Source organism: Mycteria americana, chromosome 16 (genome assembly GCF_035582795.1).
Source record: "Mycteria americana isolate JAX WOST 10 ecotype Jacksonville Zoo and Gardens chromosome 16, USCA_MyAme_1.0, whole genome shotgun sequence".
Taxonomy (NCBI): Eukaryota; Metazoa; Chordata; class Aves; order Ciconiiformes; family Ciconiidae; genus Mycteria; species Mycteria americana.
This window is the reverse complement of record NC_134380.1, coordinates 6,891,969-6,907,671: the sequence shown is the minus strand read 5'-3', so window position 1 is coordinate 6,907,671 and position 15,703 is coordinate 6,891,969. Positions and strand designations below refer to the sequence as shown.

Sequence of the window (15,703 nt, the reverse complement as noted above, 5' to 3'; positions counted from 1 at the left end):
CTTCTTACTTTACCACCAGTTTGAATAACCCTTCAGAAAAGCTCCCATCATTAGAAATAGGTATGGACCACTTGAAGCACAAATTCAAGGGCTTTACAGAGCTCAAACTCTCATGGGGAAGGAGATTTCCCAGTTCAGCAGTCTTCCCTCTCTCACAGGAGCTGAGACCTTCTGGAAGGTCCCTTAAAGATCAGACATGCTCCTACCTTAATGGCTTGTGCCCTCACTCACACAAGGAGCAACCGGCTCCTTGGACACATCAGCTTTTGCATCACATTTCAGGGATGGCTCCTTACAGCTCCTGCTCACCAGTGACCACCACCACCAAATGAGGTGAGCTTGCTAAGCCAGCATCAGTACCGAGGCAGTCCATTTCTCCAGCTTATACGTCAAAAGCTTGGCTCTTCTTGGGTCACGCCAAAGTAAGACCTTGTCATCCCAAGCCCTGCCTTCCACGGAGACCTGTCTCCAGCCATCCAAGCAGAGGTCATTCTGCTTTTCACCAAGGCTCTTTAGATGTCTGCATCAGCCAGCGCAGTGTGGGAATGAAGCAAAACCAGAGAAAGGTCCTTTTAGATGGGTCTGACTTCATCTGCATGACCTTCAAGCTCCTTTCCCAGCCCCCCTACGCACTGTACAATGACACTGTCCTTGGTGTGTGTTACCAGCACAATAACAATGCCGACATGTTTGACAACAGTTGGTAAATGAGTCATTCTGCTTTGGATATTTTACCCATCCCTCTGGCTACAAATCACAACGTTTACCTGTTCCCTGTTACAAATTAAGGTCACCAGATGGCATGGTTTGTCTCTGACAGTTCTGGTTTTTGTCCTTAAAGCATTCTGTTTTCAGCCAAGTTTGGACAGGGGAAGCAGAGCAGAAGAACCCCAGGACACAGAGATTCAATTAAAACAAAGTGCAGAACCCTCCTTGGCCCCCGAGCACTGCTCAGCATCAGTCAGGGCAGAGCAACCATCAACATTCGGGACCTGCTCCTTTCCCGAGGACTGAGTTTCCTGATTTTGTGCTGATCATCTAGATGGGACCCAGCTCAGATCCTCAATCACACACTGTCTTTATATCAGCTTTGAAACACCCATTTTGACTTCACCCACAGTTTTAAACAAAAGATCTTCAGCTCCTGTCAAAACACCAGAGCTAATGACAGCACCATCCCTGCCTGTGCATTTTCCCGCTGCCAGAAATAGCAATCCCTGCCCCTCTCGAACACACACCCTTCTTGTCAAGCCAACCTGACAGCTCCAGCAGGAGTAAGAGCTGGAGGATTTCCACAAGTGCTTCACGCCCCTGCATCCCCCATCCACCTCAGCATCTCTCTTACAGACCTGGAAACGCGTATGTGCTGCTGTATCAGCATTCAAAAAAAAGTAATTGTATATACACATGTATACATAACCTCTTAGCACTCTTGAGCAGATGAAAATCTGAAGCACCCAGGTGCAAAGACTAGACAGTACATAAAAAACGCTGGACGTATCTTCACTTTCGCGCTGGCCATCACCGCTCAGCTCACAAAGGCGCGGGGTGCAGGCGCGGGGTGCAGGCAGGAGCACGCTGCCTGCGCCGTGGGGAGCTGGAAACGAGCTGCCCAAACCAGCCCCTGGTACCCGCCCCGGGGCCTCCCACACCCCACACCGTGCCACCCCCGGGTGACACCAGGGCACCACCCGGCCACCGCACCCCAGCGTCCTCCTCCCCAGCCATCCCACCACCTGCCACAGCAGGGCCTGCCTCAGTGCCCACAGACCCCACACGACCCCAACGCCCCACATCCCCCACTCAGCACCCCGCAGAGCCCATACACCCCTCCAGACCTCCTACACCCCCCACACAGTGCCCCACAGACACCCCCCCCCCCAGACCCCACAAAGACACCACCCCAGACCTCACGGACATCGCACACCCTGTAGATCCCATGCATCCCCACACACCACACGTACACCCCACAGAGCCCACACAGCCCATATATCCCATATAGCAAAACCCCGCAGGCCCCCGCAGGCCCCGCCCCGGAACGCAGCGCGCGGCCGCCGTTTCCGTAGGGACGCCGTGGCGGAGGCGCACCGCGGGAGCCAAGATGGCGGCGCACACGCTGCGGGGCCTTTGCCGGCCGCGGCTGGGGCTTCTTGCCGCCCGGTTCTCGCAGCGGCCCGCCGCCGGAACCGAGTACCGGAGCGCCTACAGCCTGGACAAGCTGTACCCGCCGCGACAGGACGGCGACGCCGCCGCCACCAGAGCCCCGGTGAGTGGGGCGGGGGGGAGGAAGACGAGCGAGGGGTGGGGCGGGGCTTAGTGCCTGAGTGACCTAGAGCGGGTGGGCGGGGTTTATGTCAAGGGTAGTGCCATCCGCGTGGGCGGGGCTTAGCACAAGGGACTGTTATCGCGGTGGGCGGGGCTGATCACAGGGGCGGTGCCATCGCGGGTGGGCGGGGGTTAGCACAAGGGGTGGTTTGCGGTGGGTGGGCGGGGCTTAGCAGAAGGGGCGGTACCGTCGCAGGTGGCGGGGCTTAGCAGACGGTTTTGTTTGCGGTGGGTGGGCGGGGCTTAGCGGAAGGGGCGGTGTCGTCGCGGGTGGGCGGGGCTTAGCGGAAGATTTTGGTTGCGGATGGTGGGCGGGGCTTAGCGGAAGGGGCGGTGCCGTCGCGGGTGGGCGGGGCCAGACAGCCCCGGTTCCCCCGGGATGTGGCTGTCGCCCCGGGGGCGAGCGGGGCCGGGCCCGAAGCGCCGGTGGGGCGGCCCTGCCTCCCCCTGGCCTCGCCCCTGCGCCTAACGCGGTCACCCCGCGGTGTTTTCCAGGAGGAGGCACAGCCGGCCGCCCTCGACATCCCCCTGGGTGAGTCTCCCCCCCGAATCGGGCCTGGGCCCGGGTGCTCGGCTGGGCCTGTCCTGGGTTAAGTGCCCAGAGGTGGGTTAAGCTCCGGACTACGGGGTCCGTGCTCAGTGCACAGAGCTAAACCCAGAGTGCAAGCGCCACTGGGTCACAGGCGTCCCTCAGGCCTGCGTGCTGCAGCCTGGATCGTCCCCGTTCCCTGCTGCCCACTGCAGAACCAGCCGGGGACGTGTCTCCGGGTCAGCGCGCTGCCGCTCTTCTCTTCCAGCTCGCCTGACCGTGTCCTACTGCCGGAGCAGCGGCCCTGGCGGGCAGCACGTTAATAAAGGTGAGGAAAAGACTTTGAATGAAAAATCCTAATCTTTAAGTTGTTTCTTTATACTTTGTGGTGAAGTATTGGGAGCTTGAAACTAAAGAGCATTTTGTGCTGCCCAGTGCTGATTTTTCATTATCATTACCCTGTGTTTTAACACAACTTCTAAGTCTTCACAATGCTCGAGACGAGTGGTGCCATGTTGGATTCTCCTAGAAACGCTCTTACTGGGATCGTCGCTGCTACACAGGTCACATGAAACACCACTTCTGTCTAATCTGTTTTCATTAATCAAACATAAAACAAGCCAACTGCATTCTGAAACTTCACAGTGCAAAAAATTCTCAGCTCAATTCAAATAAACTAAAAATCCTTCCCATTCTGTCGTTGTCATTAAAAATAAGGTGACTGGTAATAGCAATAAATCTTGTGGTATCTAGAAAGGCAAATGCTGTAACAGAGTCTCCATAAAAAATTCAGTTTGTCTTGTAGAGTGGTATGGAAAAATATAGCAAGAAAAAAATTGTGATCTTTCAGGAAATTAATACTGGAATCACCCTGTGTTCAAAGCCAGCAGTGAACAGACTGAATTATCTTATAAAACTTAGGAAGGCAAGCCATTATATTGAAAAAAAATCCTGTTTTTCCTCCCAGTGAATACCAAGGCAGAAGTTCGGTTCCACCTGGCGTCAGCAGACTGGATTCCAGAAGCTGCAAGACAAAAAATGGCATCGATGGTAACTACCCCCCAATTTCACACTTTCAGACAGAACATGACAAGTCTAACGAGGTTTCAGTGATCACATCATGGTTTCCCCTCTTTAGCACAGGAATAAGATAAACCGAGCTGGTGAGCTGATTGTGAACTCTGAAGAGAGTCGCTACCAAATGAGGAACCTGGCGATTTGTTTAGAAAAAATCAGAACCATGGTCACAGAGGCTACCGAGAAGCCCAAGGTGGTGTCTAAGGAGACTACACAGAAACTCATAGAGAGGTATCTTTATTGAAATGGCCTTTATTTGAGACTGATTCAGATTATCATGTTCCATTATTTAGTTTGCAGCCTCTTCATACTCATACTCCTTTTTTAAAAAAATCACTGGTCTGTTACATCTTAACTGCTTTCCTGGGTAGCATCCCAAGAACAGGGACTGTTTTTTCTGACTGTGGACATTTGTCAGCTCATCAAATCTACATTATAACTGTGCTCAAAGTTGAATATTTACATGTTTTCTTTGTACACTAAAGGATCTTTTCATTTTGTTTTAGGGTGGAAAAAATGAACCGTGAACGACTACGACAGAAAAAGATACACTCAAATATAAAACAGAGCAGGAAGGCAGACTTCAACTGAGAACAGCAGAGATCAAAGCCCTTGGCATAGCTTCTTTTTAAAGAAATGGCGTTGGCAGCTGTAGATAATGCTAAACTCATGAGCTGGGTTGAATAAAACTGGTCTAAAAATGTAAATAAAAATATTTTACATCTTTTGAACTTAATGATACGCTGTGACAGCCTGTCAGTCATTTTGCAGAAAAATTATTGTTCATGTTTGAGAGAAACTAAAAAGTCGGATTTTTGTCAGCTACTTCTTTTTATTCTTTGTCCCCTCCGTCCAGCCCTCTGCTCTATGAGAGCACCCTCTGCTGCTGAACACATAAGCAGCAGTAGATTTCTGGAGAAAGAAAGGGAAGAGTAAAAGCAGTCTAACCATTTACCTAGGTAGCAACATTTCGAGCACTTTCCTTCCATTTTAGTTGATTTTTTCCTAGCCAAAAAAAGTGCATGTCATTTTGTTAAATTAACCTAAAGCCATGGCAGGAATTTGGCAGGAGGCAGTTGCTCTGTGTTAGCACTAAAAGACAGAAATCACCCTGTAAGTACAGGAGGCTTCTGGGCCTTGAGGTAGAACACCATAAAACCTCAAATGGCAGTCTTACAGGCTTCAAGAGTCCCTCGTTAGTGGACCCTGTTTAAACAGAACAAAGTTCTGTGGTTTAATGTGGATTTCACCCAATCAGTTTACTGGGGGGATCTCAAAATACTGAAATTACACTTTTTTCATCTGCTCAAGGGGCCCCAGTGGCCTAATGGATAAGGCACTGGCCTTCTAAGTCAGGGATTGTGGGTTCGAGTCCCACCTGGGGTGAGGAGAGGTGGTTCTGTTTTAGGCAAGAACCAACTAAGAGGGGAAAGTGCTCTCCACTGGTGCCTGGAGTGAGTTTAATTGGGGCACAGCGAGGTGCACGGGGCTCTGCTCTGACACTCACGCCTCTCCTACAGACAGTGCCTGGTCCCCTTTGGAAGGGGGACTTTTGAGTTCTGCCCTTCCACGGTCCAGATCAGCATTTACATCTGCAAAAAGCAGAGAGCTCAAATCCTACATCCTCCCAAAAATGAGCTGCCCTGGGGGGGGGGGGGGGGCAGGAGCACACTGATGCATCCTGACATCCCTGCCAGGAAACCCTGCCCTAGGCTGGCTGCCTCCACCTCTGTGCACACCCCGGCCAGCAAGGGGAGCAAAGATAATAAACTTTCCTCCTGCTTAAAGCTTTTCTGCATGGGAGGGAGGTGGCTGCCAGCTGCCCCTCTCACAGGCAAAGGTGTCTGCGGCCCTGTGCTGTGCCCTGGCCCTTACAAGCAAGGGCGTTGCTGCTGCAGACGTATTTCTGACACTGAAAGTCATCACACGAGCATCACCTGGGACAGCAACAGCCTCAGCCGAGACCTCTGTGGCTCACGTATCCGGGCACACCACGTATGAGGGCTCAGGTCTCCCTCCCCAGATATTACAGTAAGATTTGCAAAATTTTGGTTAAAGCCTTGGAGCCAGCACACGATGCCAGGGTTTGGAGGAGATGGACGCTTCAGGGATTAAAACCAGATTCCAAGATTGTGCCTGTTTTTATACCAAGCAACCCCCTTCTTGCCCACATCAGCCTGCCTGCGCCAGGGGTGCCCCACAAAGGGGTGAGATGCCCCCAGCCGCAGCAGGGAACCCCCCAGGCCGGGGCACCCCAGGAGCTGGTGTGGATCCCCGGAGCAGAAAAGAGTCACCCCAGATGGGACTCGAACCCACAATCCCTGGCTTAGGAGGCCAGTGCCTTATCCATTAGGCCACTGGGGCTGCATACAAATGTATTTTTGGTACCGTAACTTAACTCTCTGATGGCCGGAGGGGAGCGTGTCCACGGAGTGTGGGGAGGGGGGTCCCACGCAGCCCATGGAGGACCCCCGGGGCTGAACATCCCCCGGCGCAAGGCAGCGCCGTCCCCCCCCAAAGCCACGCAGCTCTCCTCCCTCCATCGCCCAGTAAAACCGCCCAGGGCAGCCCCAGCTCTGCGCACAGCCCAGAAATGCCGGCGGGGCGGGGGGGGGGAGGCGAGGTGGGGCTGGAGACCCCTGCGAAGGGCCCAGCCCCGCCGGCACGGCCTCACCCCGCTCTCCCGCGGCGGCGGCGGGGCGAGAGGTGCCGGTGCCCATCGCCGCTTTTCGGTGCAATCAGCCGCCCCGCCCGCCCCGAGCGACGGGGCCGTTTGCTCCGGACCCCCGCGGAAAAGGCGAGGGGGGGGGGCGCGGGGCAGAGGAGGGGAGTGGCTCTTGCCCGGCCCCAGTGGCCTAATGGATAAGGCACTGGCCTCCTAAGCCAGGGACTGTGGGTTCGAGTCCCACCTGGGGTGGCCGCCGCTTTTTTCCCACCCCGCAGGGAGCCCCCCTTACACACAGACCCCTACGCCTCGCCCCAGCCCCGCGGTAGCTCACCGGGCGCTCCCTGCAGCGGTAAAAAGCCCCGGCCCGGGCCGCCCCCGCCCTTTTACCTCCCCCCGGGAACCGGCCCCAGCTGGGGCTCAAGCCCCCGCCCGGCGCCACGGCGTGGGGCCGAGCTCCGCTTCGCCTCCACGCCCGGGACAGGGCGCCCTGGGCTGTTGCCCCGCCGTGGGGCAGAGCCCCGGGGGCACGAATCCCCCTGGCCGGGAGATCCCCGGGGACATGCAGGGCAGATCCCACCCCAAAGCTGCCCCCAGCACGGGCACGTTCCCCTGGGCTTTGCCCCACTGATACCCCCGGGGGTGCTCTCACCCCGCGGCGTACCGATCGCCGTCCCCCCCAGGCCAGCGGCACGGCGAAATTAAACGACGGGAGGATCTCTCGTGGCTTTAAAACAACCACGAAGGGACTCGAACCCTCAATCTTCTGATCCGAAGTCAGACGCCTTATCCATTAGGCCACGTGGTCCCCCATAACTCTGCTCTGGGGACCGTGACACACACCGGGGGGGTTCCGGGGGGGTCCCTGCACCCCCCCGTGCATCATCCACACTCCCATCCCTCCTGGGATTGCAGCTGTTCCTCCTGGCCCAACGCTGCGATGTGGGTGAGTGGGCGAGGGGTGCCTCCCCCCATGGGACCCCGGATGCCAGTAGGCCATCATAGACACCCCCCCCTCAGTTTACCCTGTGTGTGCTGATGGAGACTGTGCTGTGCAGGAATCTTGCAGGATGGAGCAGCGACATTCCCCCTCCTGCCACCAGCCTCACTGCCCGCCGCTCAAGCCATGTGCTGGGGATGCCAGCAACTCAGAACATAAATGCAACCCAAAATGCAAAGAGCAGACACCATCCAGGAGACATCCGCACCCCCCTGACACAGAGCAGCTGGGGTCACCATCCTCCTCCAGCTGCCGAGGGTACCACGAGTCCAGGCCTTCCGTGCCACGGCCCCACAGAAAGGCAAAGCCAAGACCATCACGTCCAGCCGAGGCTGTGTACAGCTCCTTAAGCAGGAGAGAAGGAGTGTTTCACTCCCAGGGTCAGGCATTGCTGGTGAAGGAAGAAGGATTGGGACAGCCAGGACCCTGGAGACAACTCATTCTTTCCTGTGACAGCATTCAGTGTGGTGGTCACAGTGTCAATGAGCCACCGGTGACGGGCACCTGCTGTAACGTAGCACCGCTACAGCATAACAGTGTGACACAATGAGAAACACCACAGGCCTCGTTAAGCTCCTGTTCATTATCAATAACACCTCCTGTGTTCTCCTCCCAGTGCAGCTTTGCTTCTCCCCAAAACCTGCGTTTCTCATCTAATCCTAAAAAAAGAGTTTCCCAAAGCCAGATGCAGGGCAGGAAGGCATTTTTAACTTCTTCCACAGCCATGGGAGGTTTTGGGGGACAGAGTGGTTCCTGGGGTATGTTCAGCTCAGCTTCAGCCAGCGTGTCTTTTCTGATGTGTCTGTCAAACGAAAGCTGAGCAGACACACGTTGGAGAGAAAGGGCTGCACGAGAAGAGCGCTTGTGCTCCGCGAGTGTGCAAAGCTTCCCAGTACAGCGGGCGGCAGCAGCCGGCAGATGAACCAGAGCACACAGCAGATGAACCAGAGCACACAGCAGATGAACCGGAGCACGCAGCAGATGAACCAGAGCACGCAGCAGCTGCCCCAGCTCAATCCACCCCTGGCCCCCTGAGAGCTCACCAAGGTGTGGGGGGTATGGGGAGGGTGTAGGGTGTAAATCCGAGTGGAGTTGGAGGGGAGAGGCCAGTGTGATGGGGGGCACGGGTGGGCAGCACCACGCCAGATGTGCGGTGGGGACAGCATGGCCAAACGGGTCTGGTGCCTGACAGCAGAGCAGGGATCAAGGGTCTGAGCCCCCCATGGCTGAGTGTCCCTTGGTCCCGGGGTCTCAGGCCAGGGTGCAGGCAGGGCTCCTTGTTGCTGGCAGCAGTTGCCTGCTCTCACCCAGCACCGGTGGATTTTCAGCCCTGAGAAAGCCTCGTGTCACTGCAGCGTTTCTCCCTGGGGCTGTTTTCTTCCCTCTCTGCACCCTGGTCCTCACCCACTGGCCAGCAAAGACACTGCTGCTCATGAGGAGCAGCACAGGTTCAGCCTTCTGCTGCCTGAGACTTAGTGGTCCAGGGGCAGGAGAGGAGAGAAACAGCAGGAACAAAACCTAGTGCTGCCCGAGCAAGGCCATCACTGATGGAAGTCCCTCAGAACACGCAGTGAACCAGCCCAGGCCCCTCGCGATGCTGCCACCAGGACATCCCAGCAGTACTGCGGGTACAGCATCTCCAGGAGATGCAAAGAAAACGCTGCCCCAAGGAAGCCAAGTGATCATCTTGTTCCTGAAACAAAATCCCCCAAGAGCCACCTGATGCTATGCCAACTTGTAAGAAGGATGCAAAAACTGTGCTCTCACCATGCTTTCAACCACAGCCCTGAAGCTGGTCGCCCAAAGAGGTGGAAGTCAACTGGTCCCAGGTAATACCAGCCTGGAGACACCCCTTTAGCCCCCTTCCCTGGCCCTCAAAGCAGGCAGGGTTTGCTGAGCAGCACAGGGCCCTGCAGCTCAGCTGCCTGGGGCTGCCGGTGGTCCAGCGCCCGGGGCTTCAGCAGGTTTACTCCTTTCCAGGCAGCAGAGTCATTTCCTCCCACATCTAACAGAGAAAAAATACTTAGAAAGAAACTTCACTTTAGGTTTTACTAGTGTGATATCACCCTGACTGCAGTTGCCTTTTAAAATCCATTAACTCTATAGGAAAAGACCCTCCAAGCAGCTTTTTAATGCAACAGACCTGAGAGGGCATTATCCCAAAGGCACTTATGTGGAGGACTCTGGTCCCAGGGCAGCACAGCCAAACTGCACGACCCCCAGCCACCAGCCCCTCGCAGAGAAGCGGTTTCTGGCAGAGGAGTAAAGCAATCTTCCTATTAGAGGCTGTCCTGCTCTGGGAAGAGGCTTGCATGATACCTGCAAGGTAGTCATCCCCCAGCATCAGTCAGCATTTTGTTGGGGGTCAGATGCAGCTGATGATGCAGGGAGCACCCGGAGGGGGTAAAAATGCAGCCAAAATTACCTGCTGAGCCCTGACCCAACACAGGCCCGGCTCTGCCCAGACAAGGCTAAAAAAACAGCTTTAACTGCTCTGCTTTTGCACCTTCTGGGACACCTTGAAAGATGCCCGTGCTCCAAGCGGATGGGGCAGAGCCAGTGATGGATGTGCTCTCCCCTCCAAAAACCATTCATTCATTATTAACACCTCTCCAAAAATCATCCTTTCATTAACAGGTCCCAAGGTGAAAGCTGGTAGCTATTCCCTCAGTAACAGCCTCACTCGAGCTCTCAGCACACGGGACCACACGACTAGCTGGATAAAGCATCTGCCTTTGCACTGAAGCCTGCGGCAGTTTGTAGCTGCTCCTCATTGCTTCCCTTTCTCATGAGATCTAAATTGGGACCACTGGCCAGGAGCAGAGAACCACATCGTCCCAACAGCATCGTGTACAGCCTGCGTACAGCAGTTGTTGGCACAGTGAGAAAGCCTGGAGCTGCCACGGGGATCTCGCTGCCCCAAAACACTCGTCATGGCACCCCCAACCTCCCTCTTCAGTCTCCCCCTCTGCAAGCTGTCTCCAGCAGCTGCGCTCACATGCACACATTCAGCAGCGCTGTTTCATTGGCACTTCTGGATTCTCCCATTGCATGAATCTCCTTAATTGACATCTGCAGCCGGGGATGGGAAACGTCTTCCCACCTGGCAGCCAAAGCCAGCCTCCCCCGGGCAGCAGCAGCAGGAGGCCCGGCAGTGCTGCGCGGGGCTGGCGGCACTAAAACGGGGAGGAGCACGGAAACGGGGTTGGCACCGGCAAAAGGAGGAGGGGGGCTCACCCCAGATGGGACTCGAACCCACAATCCCTGGCTTAGGAGGCCAGTGCCTTATCCATTAGGCCACTGGGGCTGCGCGAAGCACGCGCCCCGGCCCGCGGGAACGGCCCCGACCCCGGCGCCCGCCCGCCCCGCGGGACGGTGTGCTGCGGGGGCGCAAAGGTGGTCGTGCGTGTAACGCCCGCGGAGGAGTCACCACGGGGCTGCAGCGGAAGCGGAGCTGGGCTGTAGCAGCAGCGGCGGGGGCACGGGGCCAAACCTGGGTTCGCCTTTTCCCCCCACCCCGCTATAAAGGGAAGAGGCGCGCAGGGAGAAGGGTGGAAAGCTGGAGCGGGCTCAAAAGCGGGGGAAAAAGGGCCGACCACGAAGGGACTCGAACCCTCAATCTTCTGATCCGAAGTCAGACGCCTTATCCATTAGGCCACGCGGTCACCGGTGCTGCAGCCCCCCCAGCGCTGCTGCCAACCCCCAGCATCACTCCCACCCTACCCCCGGACCCCCCGGGCCCCCCGACCTCCGGCTGCGCTGCCGGGACACCAGCGCCGGAGCAGCCCGGGTGCTGGGGGCACGATGGGATGCCAGGCGGCACGGCGGGGGAAGGACCGCCCGCTGCCGCAGCCAGGCCGTGGGGAAGCCAAGGGTGGGAGTTGCCGGCTGCCATTGCCGCGCTGGGGCCGGGGGACAGTCCTGCAGCCAGGGCTCGGGTGCTTTGCTGGGGACAGGCAGAAGCAGGGTGCTGCGCAGGGAGGGCTTTCGCCGAGCATCCGAGTCACCCCATCGCCTCACCCAGCCTCGCAAGTGCCACATGGATCCGGCTTCCCTCCCTCCTCTGCCCCCCACGGCGAGCTGCCGCAGGAGGGACGTTGCGCGGGGTGCACGGTGGAGCCAAGGACCTTGCTGCAACAGGACACTCTGGGTACCAAAAGTCTGCAGAGCAACTGGATAGATCTGCAGCTCCCGTGTACTCACATCCCACCAGCTGCTGGCAGACGTGAGGGATTGCTGAAGGCCAAGTCACCTCTAGCACCATTCTGGGGGCTCAACTTTGTCCCGCCTCCAGTGACACTGTCACCCACCAGTGTAAGCTCCTACAACCAACACAGCCCTGAAGCCCCAGCACAGAGGTCACCCCTACTTCTCCTCGTGCCCCTTATGTCTAAGTCAAACCCTGTCTTATGGTCCATACGCTTCCCACCTCCTATCTAACACAACCAGAGGTCACAGTAATAAGGTGCCACCTACGACGTCCCAGCAGGATGGGACTTTCCAAGCACACGTGAATTGGAGCTGCTCCCCTGCGAGGGAACCATCACTTTGAGCACCTGAAGGTATGACTGCAATCACAGCATAAAAAGTAGGGAGTGATGGAGAGGAGGGTGGCTGAGGGAAAGACAGATGGAGTTGCAAACAAAAAAGTCTCTGAGTCTTTCATCTTAACCATGAGTACTTGGAGCAGCGCCTCGAGAGCACGGGAGATCAGCAAGGAGGTAGAAACAGAAAATCAGTGGGTGCATGAAATTGGGACAGTGCTTTGGGAAATGGGGACATGCTCTAACACCCCTCAGGCTGGGCAGCAGCCTGGAACAGGACAGGGCTCAGAGGAGAGCAGCCTCTCCTCCGCCTCCCCACCACCCCTCACGTTGCACAAGCAGTAATTCCTATTCCATTTCAGGGGGGCTGCAGCAGACTCTCAGCTCTGTAAATGAGACAAGATTTGTTTCTGAGTGGCTCTGGCTCCTTGCCTTTTCTTTGTGGAGATGGGCCCTTTCTTTTCCTCTCCCTCAAACTGGATTTTTTTTTAATGACTTTATTTTTCCTTTACTAGAACTAAAGGCTGCTCCCAAGAGCCAGCTGAGTGCATCAAACCATTAGCAAATTCTTCCTTCCAATGCAAATAAAGACATAAAAAGTCTAGCTTCTGTTTACAAAATATCCATCTCTCATTAATAAATACCAAATCAACTTCTATATAACAAATGACATGTCCCGGAACTGTTCATAAGACACACGGTACCATTTGCCTCCTTATTTGGAAGCAGGAGATGATGCAGCGAGCTTTTACAGCTATCCTCACCTTTTCTCTTGGGACAGGTAAGTTCAAGAGGGATAGAAAAGCTTGGAGGAATTCTTTTCTCATCTATGTGAGAAGGGAGTTGCCTGTGTTAATGATGATTTTCATATCCACTGCTCCATACCCTTTCTCTTTTGGTACATCTCTCTCTCACAGGTTGAGATCTTGCCTGATCCTTTTCTGATTCAAGTGGAATTTTTTTTTCTAGCAGGGGCTGCTCCGAGGTACGCCTGCACCTACTACAATGTTGTTGAGTACCTGAAGATTTCCTCTCACAGCAAGCTGCATGCACACATACTGCCCAAGACAAACTTGAAGGAGCTTCTGGAAGTGAAGATGGATTTTATGCTGGTGGCTATTCTCTCTGGGGTAAGGACCCAAAACTCCTGTCGAGTCTTTATAACAGAAAGCAGGGTGATTGCTAGATTGGGGTCTGAGTCTTCTGCCAGGCAGGGCTGGGCCAGCAAGGCCACGGGGATGAAAATCAGCCCCCCCTCCCCACCCCCTTCTTCAGCTCTCTGCTGTTTGAAAGCATTTTTGGAAGATCTGGAGTATTTTCTCTCACCTACTTCCAGGAAAAAGTCCAGAGGCAGGCACAGACAAACAGCCCACTTTATACCAGGCTTTAGAAGCAACTGTGCAGTGTGCCTGAACCAAGCAATGCAGTTGCAGGGCACTGGCATGTAAATGTTAACCATAACCTATTTTTTCTCAAACCATTGGACCATATGCTCCCTCTTCTCTTCAGCTCTAAGACCAAGATCCTTGAGCTCTCCTCCTGAGCTGAGTTTCTGCAACCTGTGCCATCCACTGCAAGAACAACAGGAGAGAGCTTCTGGGCTCTGCATTGGATGTCCCTAAGAAAATCGGCTAAATATCTTTCCTTTTGTTTCTCCAGGTCAAAAAGCTCCAGACGGTCACTTTTTACTTTGTGTTGAACCTGGTAGGTCCCTTGAGAGTGTTTCTCTCGTGATGCCCAGCAAGATGGCTGGTGCCGAGCCCAGCACTCATTTCTCTCCTACAACTTCTTCCCCCAGGCGTGGAAAAACACTTCTGCAACTTGGGACCCACAGGATTTCTGTAACATTTCCAAAGTTGTTCTGCCCACAGGTATGTATTGATCTCCCTCCATCTTCATTTTAAAGCAGTAGGTTCCCCTTTCATTTTTATCCACTGGCTGAAGAGAAATACAATGGATGCAAACTGTTGGTAATATTGTAGGAAATGCGATAAACTCACATGGTTAAAAGTTGCTCCCATGAGCTGTCTGTAACCAAGAACCTCATAATTTAGATTAATGGCGACCACAGTTTATACAAAGCACCTTGTGGCTCTGTAATACTGTAACATCTCCAGAAATGTCCCCTCTGGGCTGCAGTTAAAGCTGAGGAAGCATCAGAGGCCAGCAATGTCATGGAATGGAATGACCCTCAGCAGTTTGTTGTAAGACAGAGGATAGACCGCTGTGGGTCTGACAGAGGGATGGGCACCGCTGCTAGCTCTTTGGCTGGGGGGGAAGGAAGGGGAGGCAGCTCTGCAGCACAGCAGAGCCCGCAATGAGCCCCTGCCCCAGGTGAGAGTGGGAAGCAGAGGGGAGAGAGCAAGAAATTTCCTTAGGAGGTGCAGGGGGAAAAACCAGCTGTCTGGTGTGCAAGTTCAGCTACTACAAACCTTAGCCCAGAGGCACTCAGCAGCCCTTCTTCAAGCCCAAGGTTTCCTCTCCTCACTACTACCTCCCATGGCTGGGTGACAGCATGGAGCCCCCCAAAAGGATGCTTACAGCCTAGGTGTTTGTGGAACTGAGGAGCATTGCAGCGTCTTGGAGCTTGGTTGCTCTCCAATTTTGTTTCCTCCAGAGTGAACAGACAAAACTCAAAATTGGATTATATGGCTGCCACGCACAACAGCAGCTTCAACTCCACCCAGCCCTTCCAGGTTACCTTAACGTGCTTGATGATCCCCAAGTTTCCCTTCGACACCCAGACGTGCAACCTGAGCATAGCTTCATTTCTCTACCCAGGTACAGTGGCAAGCTGAGTTTTACCATAGCTGGGCTAAATTTGCAGGAGGAGGAATAGATGAGATGGACCCTGGCTAACTCCTGGGTTCCCTTAGCAGCACCACACACTCACACTTGGTTAGTGGGGTTGAGGTCATTTAACACCAGGGGAAACAAGCTAAAACACTATTATTCTGTTTTGGCACGTTTCCCAGCAACATCTCTAGAAGCACCTGGATGTTCTGTGCCAAGTCGTCCCCTCCCTGGATTGGTCTCTATGAACCAAGAGACTAGCAGGCTTCTTGCAACCCCACTTGTTCACATGATTTTGCAGGACTGATCTTCAAACATACTGAAAGCCACGGAAACAAGAGGAAATTAAGGACAGTTTCAGGGATGCAAACTGCAGTCAGAGTTCATCCCAACAGGAAGGGCTGAAAAATACGCAGAGGCAACACAAAACCCTCCAGCTCTCATCTGCAAAGGACAATTGTCCTTATTCACCAGAGCCCTTTTTAATTTCTCCCTGATGGGCTAAGAAACCCCAGCAGTGCAAGAAACGTTGCCTTTCCCCATCTGCACACACTCTTGGTTGGGAGGGAAAGGGAGAGGAAATAACTGACCTCTAATAAATACCTAAATTTTGCAACTTCTCTCCTCCCCTCCCTCCTGCCCAAGCAGTAACAGACTTTATCATGAAGACGAGACGGACACCACCTGAGATGACAAAAGACAGCCAGAGTTACTTCCTAACTGATGGAGAATGGAAATCCACCAACCTGAGCATCACTGAATACATCGAA

At 54.6% G+C, this 15,703-nt stretch overlaps 1 protein-coding gene and 6 non-coding genes across 7 annotated transcripts; 3 read left to right on the top strand and 4 right to left on the bottom strand.

Moving 5' to 3' along the window:
* Positions 1-2,067: 2,067 nt before the first annotated feature.
* Positions 2,068-4,696, top strand: MRPL58 (mitochondrial ribosomal protein L58). The gene is made up of 6 exons (XM_075519068.1): positions 2,068-2,266; positions 2,821-2,857; positions 3,123-3,182; positions 3,822-3,904; positions 3,993-4,162; positions 4,438-4,696. Exons 1-6 carry the CDS (start codon positions 2,102-2,104, stop codon positions 4,520-4,522), a joined length of 600 nt encoding a protein of 199 aa, XP_075375183.1. The 5' UTR covers positions 2,068-2,101; the 3' UTR covers positions 4,523-4,696.
* A 548-nt stretch (positions 4,697-5,244) lies between these two features.
* On the top strand, positions 5,245-5,317 carry TRNAR-UCU (transfer RNA arginine (anticodon UCU)). Its single transcript has one exon. It is a non-coding gene; the product is annotated as a tRNA-Arg (tRNA).
* Positions 5,318-6,222: 905 nt separating this feature from the next.
* Positions 6,223-6,295, bottom strand: TRNAR-CCU (transfer RNA arginine (anticodon CCU)). Its single transcript has one exon. It is a non-coding gene; the product is annotated as a tRNA-Arg (tRNA).
* Positions 6,296-6,775: 480 nt separating this feature from the next.
* On the top strand, positions 6,776-6,848 carry TRNAR-CCU (transfer RNA arginine (anticodon CCU)). The gene has a single exon. It is a non-coding gene; the product is annotated as a tRNA-Arg (tRNA).
* Positions 6,849-7,331: 483 nt separating this feature from the next.
* Positions 7,332-7,404, bottom strand: TRNAR-UCG (transfer RNA arginine (anticodon UCG)). Its single transcript has one exon. It is a non-coding gene; the product is annotated as a tRNA-Arg (tRNA).
* A 3,426-nt stretch (positions 7,405-10,830) lies between these two features.
* On the bottom strand, positions 10,831-10,903 carry TRNAR-CCU (transfer RNA arginine (anticodon CCU)). Its single transcript has one exon. It is a non-coding gene; the product is annotated as a tRNA-Arg (tRNA).
* A 285-nt stretch (positions 10,904-11,188) lies between these two features.
* TRNAR-UCG (transfer RNA arginine (anticodon UCG)) lies at positions 11,189-11,261 on the bottom strand. Its single transcript has one exon. It is a non-coding gene; the product is annotated as a tRNA-Arg (tRNA).
* Positions 11,262-15,703: the final 4,442 nt, after the last annotated feature.